Genomic DNA, 18,509 nt, shown 5'->3' with positions numbered 1-18,509 from the left:
AGTGGGAGATGAATGCGTTCGGAGAGGGGTGAAGATGCAGACGGCACCTTGTTTGGTCCTGCTACTCCTTATAACATAGCGGTTCTTCCAGCTCGCGTTACTAGTTCTGCTTATCTTGTTATTCCGTTCGGATTTAAGTTTGTTTATCATCTGTCATTCGGTTTGATCGGGAAATATTCGTGTTGTGCCGCTTCTTATCGTGCGATAAACGCTTTTTCATCGTTCGTCGTGATACAAAAAATTACGTTTCGTTAATTTTAGGGCATTAAGTTGGGTTTTTATACAATTAAATAAAAAAAGATGCGGTGAGTCCTTTGGTATGATTTTTTATTTATTTTTAAATTTACTTTACTAAAATTTGTTATATATATATATATACATTTTTTTCTTTTTATATAAATATATTTAGCAAGAGTAACTAAAAAGTAATTTTGTATTACTAACACTTATATTTATTCATAACTGTAATATAACTTCGGTATGGATTTATTTTACCAATTTTATCTTCTTTAATCTTTCCCGATGCAAATATTTTGCTGTACACTGCTCCCGGATTAAGTTACTACATAAAAAAAAACAATCGGGACGCTTGAAGTACCCCGATTGTTTCTAAGTCCCCCGATGTTTTACAAATAATCTTTAAAGTTTCCCAATAATATTTCAAAAATATTTTATAATAAAACTTATTTTTTTTTTTTTTAATTTGAAAAATGGATCTCTAAACTACTGTTGATCGTATTGAATTTAATTATTTTCCCCCATCTGCGTAGAGGCAGTAATCAGTAATATTGTGTCTTTTTTTTTTTTTTTGTCTTCAGTCATTTGACTGGTTTGATGCAGCTCTCCAAGATTCCCTATCTAGTGCTAGTCGTTTCATTTCAGTATACCCTCTACATCCTACATCCCTAAAAATTTGTTTTACATATTCCAAACGTGGCCTGCCTACACAATTTTTCCCTTCTACCTGTCCTTCCAAAATTAAAGCGACTATTCCAGGATGCCTTAGTATGTGGCCTATAAGTCTGTCTCTTCTTTTAACTATATTTTTCCAAATGCTTCTTTCTTCATCTATTTGCCGCAATACCTCCTCATTTGTCACTTTATCCACCCATCTGATTTTTAACATTCTCCTATAGCGCCGCATTTCAAAAGCTTCTAATCTTTTCTTCTCAGATACTCCGATCGTCCAAGTTTCACTTCCATATAAAGCGACACTCCAAACATACACTTTCAAAAATGTTTTCCTGACATTTAAATTAATTTTTGATGTAAACAACTTATATTTCTTACTGAATTGTGTCTTTAAGTAATAAATATTGTGTTTTAATTTTCTTTATTTTTTTAACTGCAATTCTATATAATATGTGAGGTATAAGCAGCGTAGTCGCTGTAACTTTCTCTGAAAGTAATGATGGTCTTTTAACAATCAACCCTGTAATGAACAGAGTGAAGGTGTCGCTTTAAGTGCAGATATTACCATACCAGCATTTTGGTCGGCTATGCAACAGTATATTCGGCTCAGTGAAGAAGGCCATGGAAATCTCATCAGTCTACACTTTCTTTGCTTGACTGGATATTATTCTTAAAAATTACTGGGCTTAATTTAAAAGAATAATATATATATATATAATATTATATTAATAAATATAAATTAAAACTAATGATCAGTAATTTATTACCTAAGCTATTGAAAAAATAAATAACTTCCAAAAAAAAAAAATTTTATCAAGAGGCTGATTCCTAATTAATATCTTAATGAAAGATACGGGTGAGATTTCAATCAGAGTCAAGATAAAATCATATTGTATTTTTTAAAAGTAGTAGTTTTCTCAGTTAATGGATAACCCACGAACAAAATATTTTAAAAAAAATTAATGAGATAATCGACTATGTCGCTGAGTTATACCCGGTTTTTAACCGTGTACCATAATATCCTATTTGTTACCTAGTTTAAACCTATATATTACCCTCGGTCAAAATTATAGAAAAATATATTTCGATTAAAAATTGTTGAAACTTTTCATTGCTTTAATTCTTGTTCCCGTAATTACGGTCCAGAGTAAGAGCCTTTTTTTTGCTTCTATTATGAAACGCAAACGTATTAGCAATATATAATATGCGAGGCTGTAATAATTTATAGATCGAGTACAGATAATGCGTACAACGATTTATTCTTTTATAATAGAAAAGTTGTTACTTTAGTTTGTTCGTTTTCATACGGGTGTAACGTAAAACACCTGAAGTATAACAAACAAAATTTAGAGTTACTTTCTCTAAAAGTTATGATGTTCACTGTAGAGCCAATCCCTTGGTGAAACAGAGAAGATGCCGCTTTTGCGGCCGGTGAAGTTCTGGTGTCGAACGGTTTATTTTAATTTGTGATATTCGTGTTTGTTTCAGTTTAAAAGGCGAGAAAAATCAATTCGCTGCACTAATATTAAAGATAAAATATATTTATTAATTATTTTAATAATTTCATTATTATAAATTACTATATTACTTTTAATTTTATTTATGTTATAATGTGTTTATAGCTAGACATGAAAAATAATAAAAATCAATTATTTTTCTTTTCCCTCTTCTTTATTTCTTGATGTTTCTTGAATTTTTACCACCGACGTGATAATTTTTTTCATTTAATCTCTCGATTTTGCTTTAGATATTTTTTGTTGTTTCTCGGACGGTACACACTACATTAAACACATACTGCTGTTTGTAAATAGAAAATATTTACAAACCTTTTGTTCTAAGACATTTTTTCGATATCGATATGATTTCAATGATTATTTTGTTATTTTTTCTTCTCAACGGCTCAAAAATGGCTGAATCCATTTTTTCCAAAGAGGTGATCTACAAAGTGCTTGAAACCCGATTCAGTTTACAACAATAGTATAATCATAATTATGAGCAACGATTATGTAAGGTAGGGGACGAGGAATGAAAAATAGGTCGGAACGCAAAGATAGCGGGGGATATATATATATATACCCCTGTTAATCGTAGAACCTGGACAACAGTCTCTTGTCGCTGGATGTTCCTTATTATCGGGCGGGTATTTATTAGTTTAATGTCGGTCATATATTGGTTTTGTTTACAGACGGAATTATGGATTGCATTCTGATCCTTGCAGATCAATTTGAAAATCGTTACTTGGGCTGACCTTGGGAGACCAGTAACGTATTTACGTTTTTCTTCCGGCACGATTAACCTTCGGTTCGTCCGCTGAAGGCCTATCGGTGCAAGTGGCTTTCGGCCTAGCAGAAATGCGCCTGATGGGACCCTACTTGTCGGTGGATGTAATGCGTCCCTTCGCCGTTGGGAATCGTATGTGCTGACGGCAAGTCAAAATTATAAGGTGGAGAAAAGAAGAACGACCGGTGAATTCAGGTTTTCGAAGACTCTCTTCACTCTTGCCTTCTTCCTCGTCTTGCATCGGCCGTGTCACGGCTGAACCGGGTTCGATATCGTTGGGTGTAGTTCCCTTTTCTTTCTTCTTCAGCTTGCCTTTCCTTACTTCCCGGTTGTAATTAATTACAGGCCGTAACCTTAGAAATACCTGTAAGCCCTGAATAGGGCAACACTGGGAAAAGTACAAGCCTCTTCGTTCTTTCTTTGGACGAATGCTGGGCTTCTTCTTCTTCCATCGTCGTCGCTATCTTCCGGCGGTCTTCATCCTCTTCTCTAAATAAGAATAAGAATAAGGAGGAAGGAGGATAAGAATGTAGGAGTTAAATTTGTTTACGAAAAAACATTCGCGTGCGCAAGGGTGCAGCGATCGCTTTATGCCACGTATAATGACAAGTAAGAGCAACAACAGTTTATTTTCTTCTAGACGTACGAGTATCTAGAAAGGGATTGGGGGGACCGCAAGCTCTGAAAAGGTTTCCTTGTCGATGTGTCGCTGTAGTCAGTCTGTAGCACCTGTAACGAAAGAAAAGGGTCGATGCCCTAACGCTGGCGGGAGGGAGATGAATAGAAAAACCGACCACGGATGACAAACCTCATAAGCTTCCATCAGAGTACTCTAACACTGGGGTAGGGGAAATGGATAAATGAATGAAGCGAGACAACCCTCAAAAGTCCGTCACATCCGACGAACCCTAAAATTTCCCGGAGTGAAACAAGACAGCTAGCTGTAAACGTCTCAGCGCCCTTTCCCACCTCTCCACGAGTGAAACGTTGTCTTTTGATTTCACAATCTAGCGTAGAAAGAACGAAAAACTCTTACTTTTTCGTCCTAAGTCTTCCGGTTTTTTTCATTCGGTGTGATATTCCTGTAAACCATCTAAGAAAAAAATAATAGAAGGAAGACTCCCCGATTTTCCGGCCTGGAAAATTCAGATGTAATCTCGATTTACAATCTTACATTCTGACTACTGGATTCTTCTGGTGTTTTCTTTCGGTATCGTACGCTCGTGTCTCGTCTATTTAAAAAAAGGAGACATATAATCCGATAGAGAGGCTCCCGACATGATTTGAAGGATTATCCGATTTCTCTTCCTGGCATCGTTCGTCATGTACAGAGTGAGACCTTTTCCTTACACTCCGTAAGGTAGCAACATCCTCTTGGTAGATGACTTTTGAGATGCCGGTGCTTGGACACAGCGGCCATCTCAAATAGTCTCTGCGCCTGTGTTCCACCTATTTCCGATACGGTCTTTATACCAGAATCGTAGCGTAATGTGACATTTCTGACAAACCAAATGTTACATTAAAATTGTTCTGTCTTATCTCCTTATAATACTGATCGCCTGTTCTGTTGAATTTTCATTTCCGTAATACAGATTTATCCGATTCCATATTTCCTTTGTAACTCGTAATCAGGCAAGTTATTCGTGTTTAAATTCTGAAGCAAACTGTCGGGAATTAGCCGACGATAAGGATGTTAGGTTTGGAGACCTTTAGAATTCTTGACACCATTTTAGGAAAATTATTCGAATTTTTCATTTCTTGATCTCTAATTTTAAGGTTTCCAGATATCTGAGACGATCAAAAGTAGATAAAATCGTTATATTATGTGGTTAAACTAAGGATCGATTTATTTCCAACCCTCCACTGAAACGCACGAATACTGAACTCCTGTTGTGACGGCTGACCGGCATGTCATCGCGTTTATCGACCTAATATGAATATTTATTTTAAACCGATTAAGTCGGTCTGTAACTACGGAACGATCTTTTAGTCCCGCAATCGCTTATACCGATTAGTATTTGTACATAAATATTACGGTTAAATAAGATTTAACCGACGAGTGGAAGACGTTTTATAGAAGAAATGACGTTTCCGATTTTATCGATGACACTGAATGAAACGCCTTCATCGAGGAACTCCCTAACAGTTCGAAATATTTTCGCATCACAAAATTGCGTCGTTAAGTTTAGCGGGCTACGAATCGTTTAAAGTACGATACACCTATGCGGTTAAAAATTATTTGAGATGGATTGACGTAGCGTAGGTCTTTCAATAAATTCGAAATATCGACCTATATATCGATTATAGGATACCGATTAAGATTTAATCCCTCAATCGACTAAGAGCGGGTAAAAAAAAATAATATAAATTAGCAGTCGATAAAATATTCTTATCATTGTAAGGAAATAGAAGTGTAATTCGTAATTTGTATGAAAACGAGGATATTGAAGTAGGCCTTTTGTTTTGGTAAAGCGAAAGAGAAGTTTACATACCCGTAGCCTACTTAATGATGGACTGTAATGACGTCGAAAGAAGTTTGAAAAGTTTACGACTTATAGGTAACACTGAAAAATAAATTAATTATTTTATTTTCGATATTTCTAAACATCGAGACTTATATCGTTTGTAATTAACGAATAAGTTATTAATAAGTATAACCTGTATAATACGGTAAAAAATACTACAATTTTCTAAGCGTTAAAGTAAACCGGTTATTTGAACGATTAAAAGTTAAATATTAAATCTAATATGTAATTTCAAGATCAAAGACAGTGAAATAAAAACTAAGGTTGCATTACGTTGTCTTTCTATTATATAACGTTGCTTTATTATAAAACTTAGCGGGTGATCTTACCGTGTTACTGTGTCGTAAAAAAATTTCACAGTTATAAACATCAGTCTTTTCTGCGTAAAATACATGAAAAAAAAACCTTGAGTGTTGTTTTTCGTTTTCAGAAAATGTTCGAAAAACTAAATTTTAGACGCTAAAGAAAAATTGTGGAGTTGATTTTTTTCCTAAAATTAATAATGCTCATTCATTTCCAGGTTAAATGTAGTGAAGGAATTAATTTTTTAAACTGAATATCACGTTCGTAACAGGGTTTGCTCGTTTTAATATACAACACTATATCTTATAAAGAAGGCAACGGGAAATCGGGTTACATCTCATTTTCTTAGTAAGCGTTGTACGTGTAACATTTATACCATCGCATAAGTGATTTACGTCTTTTCAGGTTATTTACATTCATTTTGTTGTTTATTCGTATTAGAAACAATTTTTTTTTATTTTAGAAACAATAGCGACAATAAAACCCGGTAGTTATAGACCGGTAATAAATGTTAATAACTATCGTTTAACGTAGTAGTTTTAACAACATATTCGTATAAGACCTCGATTAAAATTTTATATGTTGTTTGTTATTACGGCCGGTTAGGTATGTAGGATGTAGGGGGTATACCGAAATGAAACGATTAGCACTAGATAGGGGATCTTGGAGACCGCATCAAACCAGTCGAATGACTGAAGATAAAAAAAAAGTTACGATGTAAACAAAAATGATTTCTAAAACGCTTATGACGTTTTATTTTTTTCAAAAGAAGTGCATTCCCGGAATAAAATGATCAAGATGAGCGATGGACGTAAATTTAAAAATATTTTAAAGTACAAAGGCGCGAGTGGATTAGAAATATTCTGGTTCACGTTAAATACGGTTGGAATGTATTACGCAGCTGCAATTTCTTGTTATTCATTTTTATTATACTACTTAATTCATATTTTATTAATTGTAGTAGGATGTATTTTCACTTAAAACTGTGCAATCATTTTATTTTGATTTCAAATTTGTACGCTTGAATTCATATCGCAGTTTTTTTTTTAACAAAAAAAAAAACTAATGAGTAGTTTAATCAAACTGATACTCGATTTAGTGACAAATAAGTGTTAGATGAACAGAATGTAAGAAAATTAAATTTTTATCGTCGTCGGTTATTTTTTTAGTGCCTAAAGTGCCTAAATTTTATTTTTCCGGAAATCTCCTATAAAACCGTGTTTTTAAAAATATTGTCAGTCTAGTAAAAAGAAAACGAATCAACGACATACGAGTGTTGTTTTATATATTTTGCGCAGAAAAGATTAACGAATCTAATAATGTAATTACATTTTTTCTACAATTTTTTAAAATCAAATAGTTTTACAAGTAACTCGCAAAGTTATTTGACGCTAAACCGATGTTTAGAATTAAATCTTTGAATCTATCTAATTTAACTTCCAACTTTATGTCGCCGTATAAAATTCTTTTGTAAAGTCGGTTAACATCATCGGTTAACAATATAAAAATAAATAAATTTATCTACTCTTAATTTGTAAGAAGTGTGTTATTACATGCTGTTCTTTTTCTCACTTTCGTGAGGTCGGCGCGCGGCCTCAGTTCTATTTTGCACCTTAACTTTAGATCATCCATAGACGTTTATAGATATTGTATATTGAAGCTATCGCTTCCATTCTGCGTCAAAACCTTTGTTATATTTAAAGAATTTATGCAGATATTGAATATGAAAGCGCGCCTCGTGCTTTTTATTGCGGTCTTGCGAAAATAGACAACTTTATACATATTATTTTGTAGAAAACAAAATATCCAGTAAATTGGATTTTGATCGTTTTTTCTTCCGATTTAATTTAATTATTTCGAATGTAAAATACAAATACAGAGATAGAAGAACAATTGTTAACATGTACAGGAACCAAACAGCAACAATAACAATTGAAGAACATAAGAAAGAAGCCGTAATAAGAAAGGGAGTCCGACAAGGATGTTCCCTATCTCCGTTACTTTTTAATCTTTACATGGAACTAGCAGTTAATGATGTTAAAGAACAATTTAGATTCGGAGTAACAGTACAAGGTGAAAAGATAAAGATGCTACGATTTGCCGATGATATAGTAATTCTAGCCGAGAGTAAAAAGGATTTAGAAGAAACAATGAACGGCATAGATGAAGTCCTACGCAAGAACTATCGCGTGAAAATAAACAAGAACAAAACAAAAGTAATGAAATGTAGTAGAAATAACAAAGATGGACCGCTGAATGTGAAAATAGGAGGAGAAAAGATTATGGAGGTAGAAGAATTTTGTTATTTGGGAAGTAGAATTACTAAAGATGGACGAAGCAGGAGCGATATAAAATGCCGAATAGCACAAGCTAAACGAGCCTTCAGTAAGAAATATAATTTGTTTACATCAAAAATTAATTTAAATCTCAAGAAAAGATTTTTGAAAGTGTATGTTTGGAGTGTCGCTTTATATGGAAGTGAAACTTGGACGATCGGAGTATCTGAGAAGAAAAGATTAGAAGCTTTTGAAATGCGGTGCTATAGGAGAATGTTAAAAATCAGACGGGTGGATAAGTGACAAATGAAGAGGTATTGCGGCAAATAGATGAAGAAAGAAGCATTTGGAAAAATATAGTTAAAAGAAGAGACAGACTTATAGGCCACATACTAAGGCATCCTGGAATAGTCGCTTTAATATTGGAAGGACAGGTAGAAGGGAAAAATTGTGTAGGCAGGCCACGTTTGGAGTATGTAAAACAAATTGTTGGGGATGTAGGATGTAGAGGGTATACTGAAATGAAACGACTAGCACTAGATAGGGAATCTTGGAGAGCTGCATCAAACCAGTCAAATGACTGAAGACAAAAAAAAAAAAATTTCGAATGTTGAACTTATTTTTTAGTAGTCCATTACATTTAAAAATATTATTTTTTACTTTTTAGTACGATATTTAAATATTAATTTTTATTAGATTTTCAGTTTTTATAGAAAAGCGTGTTTTTAATTTTTTTTCTTAGTTTTAGTTTGTTATCGATCGATGTTAAATTTAGATTAATCGGTTTATTATTGGAATTTCTTTTTGTAATAAATAAATTATTATTAGGTGTACTATATCGTTTGGCTATATCCGTTTGGTTATTAGTACAGATAACCAATAACTCGTATTGTAATAACGGTAGAAAAATTGAGATCGATCGTATTATATTTTCTCAATCGGTTTTACGTTAACTTATGCGTTATAATTTTTTTACTGAAATTTTTCTCTTAAAAAAATTACGTGAGCTAAAGAGAAATATTACCCCGCATTTTAATTACGTTTTAATCCTATTAAATTTTACGGTTATTTGAAGCGGTTAAAAAATTCCCTATTAATTGTTAAATCAAAGACCCTTCCTTCGATTCCGTTTTTTTTTATAGGCCATTTCTTCTTTTCAAATAATGGCTGCATCAGTTAAGAAAAATAAGCATCGATATGTTATAAACTCATTACAATGTCGTAAGTGAATCGATGTGTAAAAAAAAAAGATTTAATATTTCAGGAAATTAAAAATATTATAATATAACCTTCCAAAATTTCCTGTCTATATTTTTCAATTAATAGCTGTATCATCCAGAGGTTATTTAAAAATTAAATAAACAAATAAAAGAAAAAAATTACGCTTTTGTATTGTTAAACGAGTAAAATAATATTTATAATAATGAAAAATAACCATTACGTCGAACGAGGATTAATATTATTAAATAAAAATACGATCGTTGGCGCAATTCCAGGAAATAAACAGTAACTACATTTCAAGAAATCGATTAGCCGGCGCCTAGGATGCAGTTCGCATTCTTTTTAACGTGTTATTATTACACTTCTTGTTCTTTTCCATAGCGATTAATGTAGCAATAATTTTAAAAGTATATTTTTATGTTTTTAAAATACAACGGAAAATAAAATTTGACTGTTTTTAATTACTATATACATTTTATTATTCGGTTTATCAAAACAAGAGTATTAGTGTTTATTTTTTTTAAATAATCATTTCTAGTTGAATTACGGTGCTTTTTTAATACGCAATTAGTAATCAGATCGGAAGACAACGTTCGACGATTAGGGCAAGAGAAACTAAAAATTTTTGTTAAAAAATTAATCGATCATATTTCAAGAATTTTTCTTGCTTGTTTCACAAAAATAGAGCGAGCACGCTCTACTTTTCGCTCAACTTTTCGAAGAAGTGTAAACAAGTTTTACGTTAATTTTTGGTCTAAAAAATGTCATAGTTTGAAAGTAGAAGTCTTGAAGAATAGATTGAACTTGATATGGACACGAACAAATGTTTAAAAGCCAAAATAATTACAGTCGCAAGAAGAGTCTTTTTATAAACAAATTACAATATCTCAGCAACGAATAAACCGATTTTCTTGTGTAACCACTCGTAGAATTTGAGATCCCAAAAGCTAACTTTTAAAATATTAAAGATTGTAAAAAATTATTTTTGTAATCAATATTGGCTTTGCAATAAACAGCCATTTTTAACGGTTTTCGGCGTTTTTGCAGTAACTAATAAACGAAATTCAACCTTTAAGGGCTTAAATTAGAGAGGCACTGCAAACGCCCACAATTTTCATTTAAAATTTTTTCGCCTAGGAAGTTTACCTCGGCCTAAAAAACTGAAAAACCAATTTTCTTCACTTTTGAACGGCCGCCATTTTGTCCAGTTAACGAAAGTTTTGTATACTTCCGTAAACTCTACTAATTTTCTTGAAAAATCGACTTCCCCTCCCCACCACTATTGACTAAACTATAGTCTTAACCAAAATTTGAAAGGAGAACTTAAATTTTAACTTTTTTCCCAGAGATAAATTAAAACAATTATATTATCCTTATGACTAATTTTACTTTCTTATCGAAAGAAAAGTAATAAAAAATGTCTGTAAAGTAATACTGATAATTATTAAACAAAAAATTTTACCATTAAAGTCATAATATGAAGGTACTTAACCTAATAAAAATATATTTCTAAAAGCTCAGATTAAAATATTTTTTTGCGATTAATAGAAAAGAAAATTACTCTCTGCAAATTACTACTTAAAGGAGAATTATTAAATTTAATTATCCACGAAGTTTTAATAACTTTGTAGATTCACTTCGGCATACTTTTATTACTATTCGACTAATTTTATTACTTTTTCTCGCTTATTGCTAGTTTTTTTTTTTTTTTTTTTTTTTTTTTAATTTAATACATATCGGTAATTTCTCATAAGCAGTAGCTTTTTTATGATGGAACCACAAATTTTCTATCGGTTTAAGAACTGAGCTTTGCGGTAGCGGATCTTAAATACTAAATTCGTAATTATTAAGCGGATTCACGATTGATTTCACCGTACGCTTTTTGATATCGACTTTGTTGAAAAATGATATCGATTTTAACCTAAAAATTTCATCAAAATTAATGTTAAAATATCAACCGATACAAAAACTAATGAAAAAAGGAAAAGATAGATTCATTTCATTATCCCCCGCTACCAAATGAAATAGTTTTAAATACTAAAAAACATTGTAATAAAACGAATCGTCTAATTCGTACAAAAATATGATTTGAGTCCAGAAACTCAAAAAATAAATACTGTTTTCTCCTCCTGTTCTTTTATAGGGGTTCGAATAAGACAAAACATAATCAGAAAGCGTCGTAGCTACCTAAAAGTCATTAAATTCCCTCGATTTAGTATAACTAAAATTACAAGCGTAAGTACTCCAGAAATAATTGTATCAAATTTAATCCGAATCGGTTCATCTAGTCTGGAGATAACTAGAAACAAAGAAACTTATGTACATAAAACATACGAATTTGTTATTTATGAACTAGTAAACATTTTGTCGCTACGATTGAAGTATTAAACATTTTTCCAGACTTTTTAAGTGTTAAAATTGTGTTTTTTGGTTAGACTCATGAACATTTTGCAAGATCTGCAAAAAACCCGAACGGCAAAATTTGACAGATTAGCGTATTTTATAGTATACTTCGTACAGCTATTCGGTATAAATATATATCCGCGAATCTAAAAACCCGTAACAAATACAGGAATATAAATAAATCATTCAGAAAGTTTACAACGTTAAAGATAAGTATTAATATATTTTATCGTGACATACTTTCTTCCCTTATTGGGAGAAAGTAATCTTTCTACGTTGCGGTTATAAGTTTCACGTTTTATTTTAATAAATAAAGTATAATATGAAACGCTTTATTTTACTTTTTATCGTAAAACTTTTGAAACCATTCTCTCGACAAATCTATCAAGTTTTTAGAAAGAAGTTGTTAGAAACATACGACCGATGTAAAGTATTATTTTTTTAGTATTGACGTCATTTAATCAAAATTCATATTAAAAATGTAATATACAATGAAGTAATTTTTAACAAATTATTTTCTATTATATATAATCTTTTCTATTTAAAAATAAATAGAAAAGTTGGAAACCTTGAATAAATTGCAATGATCATAGTCTTTTTTTTCGAGTAATATCATACTGACACGATGCGAACAAAAAAAGGATTTATTATTAAAGCATCGTATTGACGATGATAATAGTAAAAACAATAATAATAATAATTTTTTTTCGGAGGGAGGTGGAAATGCATTTACGCACGGAGTGTCGGGCTCCCGCTGACGGTATTATCCGATCATCAACAGCAGACTACCGACTAAAACCGATCCCCTTTCTACCACGACTCGACCCGGAACCGTTTAACACATTACTTCCGGCCGAGTCCTCCTATTCTAGCCTGAGAAGGCCGCTACCTAATTTTCAGGACTATCCAGGTCACCCTTCTTGGTCCTGAGAATGCTGCCGACGAATCGGGCTACACTCTCCCGGCTGCTCAGATTACGGAGATCATCGCAACCGCATTGTCGGGACTCAGTTCTCCGAGATCCGCTTATCGTGTCCCTCGTTCTGCCGCCCACCAAGCGCATATGAAAAAGATGTGCTCGGCGTCGTCCCGTACACCGGGGCAATAGAGGCGTTCGGGGGACGGCGCTTTCCTTATGACATGGAGGTAAGCGCGGAAGTACCCGGACCCGTTAAATATTAGGTCACGTAGTACTCCACTGTCCGTGCCGCCGCTCCGCCCACGGTCTGACCAGAGGGATAAGCCTTGCGGTCCATCGTCCTCCGGTCTCGTGGTCCCAGGTCTCTTGCCGCGCGAGAAACGTGCGAGTGAGTTCCTCGTCGGCGATGGTCTCCCGGTTTTCGCCTGCCCGTCGCCTCCTGTAGGTCGCCTGGCGCTCCCTTGCCAAAAGAGCAATGGGTATGGCGCCGGGGACCGCCAGTACCGCGGCTCGGAAACCATCCGATACGCGGAAGCGACTCGCAGACCGCGGTACGTTGCTGCTTACGGTTTCTTTCGACTCTTAATCCCTAGGCCCACCCTTCCGCCTCGTATAACAGGGTGGAATGCCCCGTAGACATCACCGATCGCTGATGTCCACGGTCCCCCGCCTGGGGTTCACCGCTCGCTGACTCCACAGGCGCTGGTCTTGAACGGTTCGTTGAAGCCAAGAACCTCTACTTGATTAAGGATACAGAACAACCGCCGACTTTCTCTTCTGAACCGGGGGAAGTTACATCGACGTCACTTTGGCGACGGGCGGCTTCCTACGAAGTACAAGTAATTGTAATGTGTGGCCCGAGTCTAGTGCGAGCAATCGTAGGCTTATAACCTATGAGATTGTTTACGGAAGCTGTCTAAGAGCTCCAGATTCGGGTCGCTATAACCTAAAGGGCCTGGATCAGGACAGGCTGTGGCGCGAGTGCGCAGCTGCCTTGCAGGGGTTTGAATGGCATGGAGCACAGGGAGGAGATGGAATTGATGGCTGAACAATGGCCTCGGCCGATGGACGGACCCTTAGGTCCTTAGGTAACGGCCAGGTCGCTGATCGAAGAATGCCTTGAGCCGTCATGACCGCTGCTTCCGGGGAGTCGTCTGTTAAACCCAGGCGGAAACCCGGGAAAAAGCGGTAGTCCTCTGAGCTTAGCGTGCTGTAGTCCTCTGAGCTTAGCGTGCTGCGCACAAGAGTTAGCTTCGCTAGGAGAAGATACCACGTCGCCCCCTAACGGGGATTATCGTTGATGACGTGCGCGCTGAGGGTCTGCGGATCTACCGGGGCGCTCGTAATGAGTACGTTCGTGCGATCAAGGAAGCCAGACTCAAGTTACGGCATTGTGTAAACTACAAAGGGCAGCATCCCTGTAAATCAAGAAACTGTCCTTTCAAAAACGAGGTAACTGTGCAGGAAGTCAAAACCCTGCAGAAGGTCGGTTTCTTAGAAGGAACTGCAGCCGCAGCCTGAGCATAAGTTCTTGCTCTAGGCTTGCGTGTGCTTACAATCTTGCTCCGACTGCTGTCGATACAGACCGGCTTCTCGAAAAACTTGTCTCTACATTGGCTAACGTGATTGAGAGAATAACAAATGATAGAATGAAATCTCTCACTCACAAAAAATTTAAAAAGCCTTTGATAAAAGTATAGTCTCCAGACGCTCAGTCGACTATGAGTAAAAGCGAATCTGAGGTTCCAGTGAGACTGCGTGATATTGTCACGTGTCTGCTTGTGTCAGACGTGAACGGTACAGAATTTGAAAAGGGTTAACAACGAAACATAACTCGGTGAAGGACCCTCCTTGCAAGCGGACCCATTCCTCTCGATGAAGAGGAAAGAACAAGCGTTTCCAACAAGGCTGCGAATAGGACATACGAACCTAACGTCGAGTTATACGTTGGCCGGCAGCAATCAACCGGTTTGTGAAGAGTGTCAAGAACCGTTGACGGGCAAACACTTACTGGAAGATCGCATCATACATGAAGATCTGCGTCGTTAATTTAAAATAGGAGGAATAAAGAAAATTTTGAGAAACGAAGAATATGCTATTATAGACCTGCTGTCTTTTCTTTATGCAGCCGGTTTCTTCTATTATATTTAAATTTAATTTTAGATGGCATGTCTTTCGAATATTTTCTACGTCCAGAGAGGATATTTAGACGTTCATTTTGTTTTGATTTACGTCTTGTTTTGTACCGAATGGGACCTTTTACATCTCATCCGGTTGTGGAGCTTTTATCAACGACTAAGTGTATTCAAACCGAGTATCGGTAAGTCGTATATGCCAAAGTGTTAATATGCGTATGAATTTTGCGCTTCTTGTGCCATCCTTTCAAGTTGACAGGGGCTCATTACACACGTATCGATAGGGTGTTATCTTTTATTAATAGTTTTGTTTTCGGAATTGATAAGGACTAATGATCTTGGCTGTCGATGCCCGATAACTATATAAAAAAATAACTTTATATAAAAATCTGATGTAGATATCACGTCTTCCTTGTACGCCGATTAAATTACATACACGCATTTTTTTAAAAAGAAAAGTACGTAAAATTTTATTTCATTAATAACTTCTGATATTTTTTCTTTTTTTATTTTTTTTATTGTTATTATTGAACTATTATTTATAGAAATTTTTCTTACAGAGGTTAATAATTATTAATAAATCAACGTATTTAAATTAAAAAAAAAGTTAAAAAAAGAAGATGAAGTCCGATTCGAATCGATTTGCCTTCCCTTGAAGATCCAAATATTTCATTAATTAAAATTTCATTTAATTACAACTCTGGAACCGATGAAAATACGTACCGCTTTTGATGTATTGTTGAAAAACTCTCGACGAGATCTTATTACTGCGCTTAAGAAAAAGTCCAAATTCCAAATTATTTTGGATTTTTGGCTTTCTTGGACACTTTTGGTCCAGTCGATCGCAATCAAAAGGGGAGGTGCACGCCTAGATGTTTACAAGGAAGTAACAAAAAAAATAATAATTGTACAGCTACATCGCATTAATCTCGTTATATCTTTGCCGATGAGTTTGAAGCGTAATACATTACGGGTTTAATGCCGGTTTCCCTGCTATACAGATTTAAATTCTATAAGGTTTTTTATCTTATTTCTGGATAAAATTCCATCGGACAGAAATAGCTATCGCTTAAAAAATTTTAATAACTCTGGAAAACCGTCGTTTTAAAAACTTGGAAATCTATTGAAGACGATTAGAATTATTAGGTCGATCGATACGGACGGTCGCCGAAACCGATGACTTTGAAACACCTTAAAAGCTTCTCATCGTAATTGATTATTTATTATTCTTATATATGTACATAAATTCCCGTCTGAAGAATAATAACGTCTTTTGGGAACCCTAAAAAATTCACAACAAGTTCTCAAGATACAAAAATGGCCTGTCGGATAGTTGTTTAGCACCAGTAAGTATAAATAAATTAGACCGACATTTAGAAAATTAAAAACGTTTACTTATTCTTGTGTTTGTATTTATGAATATGTGATATTTTTTAAAAAATAATTGTCGTATGTTATAAAAAAATAACGATATTACTTTGTCAACCAAATTTAGTTAATAGTAATTAAACTATTTTTTAAAAAGCCTAATACATCAGAATTTGACCGTTCAACGTGTATATAAATATTTACTCGAATAATCTTCATTGACGCCTTTGGTTGTGAATTATTTTGTAGTTTTTAATATTTTTTATTTAATATCATTAAATAAAAAATAAATCGAATTTTAATCCGATTTATTTTTTTTACTTCGTGATTAATTGTGTATTTTGTTATGCCGCTCTGATTAAGGTTTTACCTCGGTTCCCCTTCATAGTCCAGAAAAACGATCAGAATATCAGTGGAGTAGTATATCTAATCCTGTTCTTGATGCGGTCTAAATAACATATCGGTTGTCCAAAAAACCACACTGAGGTTTCAAGAACGAATATAATTTTTATATTTCAGCAGTCGATAGTATTTTATGCCGGTCTTAAGGCGACAGCGATTAAGTTTTAGTTTACACATTCTCCATCAGATTACTACGTTATCTGTCGCACGGGTCAAACCGTTACCGGTCCTGGCTTTAGTACCGTGGCGTCTCCACAAGGGAAATATAGTTCACGTACCGGTTCGCAGAAATAAAGTAGGTGACTGAGGTTTAAAGAAATTATACGCGAACCTATCGTAGAAATTCTTTGAGCGACAAAAATATCTGTAAACGGTGCCACCAGTTTTCGGACACCGGAAGCGTTTTGAAATGACACTCACCCGATAGGTCTAAAACAAGCGCAGAAAACGCAAAAAGGCTTTGCAACTAAATCCAAAACGTTCGCTTCGTAGCGTTAGTCGCCGATAAATATTGCTATAAGCGCTGTCCGCAATGTTGTTCGCAAGCGATTGAACTTTTTTACTTATAAACCGTAGCTATTTCACGAAATTAAATCTAACGATAAGCCACAAAGAGCTGAATTTGTGACGACCGTATTAGATTTTACATCTGCCGATGAAAGAAAGCTACCTGTAGTACGGTTTATTTTCTTTCGAGTACATAGAAATTTTTAAACACGGGGCTTAGAAAAAACTGACGAACGGCTGAAGTTTCCCATAATGTACGTTTGGTGTGGTGCGATGCAAAATCGAATTTTTGGGTCATTTTTTTCCATTATTTACTCATCCATATATATTCTTTAATGTAATAAAGTAAATTTAATTTAAAACAACGTAGTTCGTTTTCGTCCGTAAAAGAACTCTACTTTAACTTCTACTACTTATTTTCTCTACTTTAATGATAATTAGTTTTAAATCGACTTTAAAATACGAGGAGCGTCTCAAATCGTTCCGTGTGCAATTTTACTTTCCCGGCGAATGTAGCTAGAATAATTAATTATATTAAAGAAAATATTATGATGATCGCGTCAAAAATTGGATATCGGGTTTTTTGCAAATCTTTTTTTTTAGGGTCCGACCGGTATTATTTTTATTCCAAATAGAATAAAAGATTTTTTTGTTTTACAGATTTTTTTATTACGTTTTACACGGGCGTTAAGAAGCATTAAAGAAAGTATTTCAGTTTTTTGAAAACTTATTTCATTATTGAATTGATGTAGGTAAATATAATAGTAAACCGATTTTTACAACTTTTATGAAAAGAGAGGAAAAGATTTATCGACGATCGGCATATACCTATTTATCGGCGTCGGTAATTTGATAGTTAATTTAATTAATTATTTAATACTTGTACTGTTGTTTATTATGTAAGTAGTAGCTACAAGGCGAACGAGCCTACTATCCTGTGAACCTTTTTGCGGTCTGAAGTCTGTATTATTATTACGTGTTGTAGGTGTTTTTGTTTAAGAGCGGTAAGCGGGAGTGCGGAGAGGTTAAATACGTAAGTGAAAGTGTTGTCTCGTTCTTCCCTCGCTTAGTTATACGTTCTCTCATTCGACTCAAATCTTCTTCCTGTTATTATATTCAATTTTATTAGATATGCGGTTCGTTGTACGCCCTCTCACCGCACTTTTTTATACTTTTTTTCTGGTTGCGTGTTTGTGTGTATTTCTTTAAAAGCGAATGAAAGTTCATTCCGTTGTTTTTATTTTACACGTATAATAAA

At 34.5% G+C, this 18,509-nt stretch overlaps 1 protein-coding gene across 1 annotated transcript in view; it reads left to right on the top strand.

The window, feature by feature from the left end:
• The first annotated feature begins 59 nt into the window (after positions 1-59).
• Positions 60-18,509, top strand: part of LOC142325614 (uncharacterized) — a 169,800-nt gene continuing 151,350 nt past the window's right edge. The window contains exon 1 of the mRNA XM_075367581.1: positions 60-305. Coding sequence (XP_075223696.1) covers positions 301-305 — 5 coding nt within the window. The 5' untranslated portion in view covers positions 60-300. The remainder of the gene's footprint in view (positions 306-18,509) is intronic.

The sequence above is a fragment of the Lycorma delicatula genome, chromosome 5, assembly GCF_047948215.1.
Source record: "Lycorma delicatula isolate Av1 chromosome 5, ASM4794821v1, whole genome shotgun sequence".
Taxonomy (NCBI): Eukaryota; Metazoa; Arthropoda; class Insecta; order Hemiptera; family Fulgoridae; genus Lycorma; species Lycorma delicatula.
Note: the sequence above shows the minus strand (reverse complement) of the source record. Positions and strands in the feature narration are given on the sequence as shown.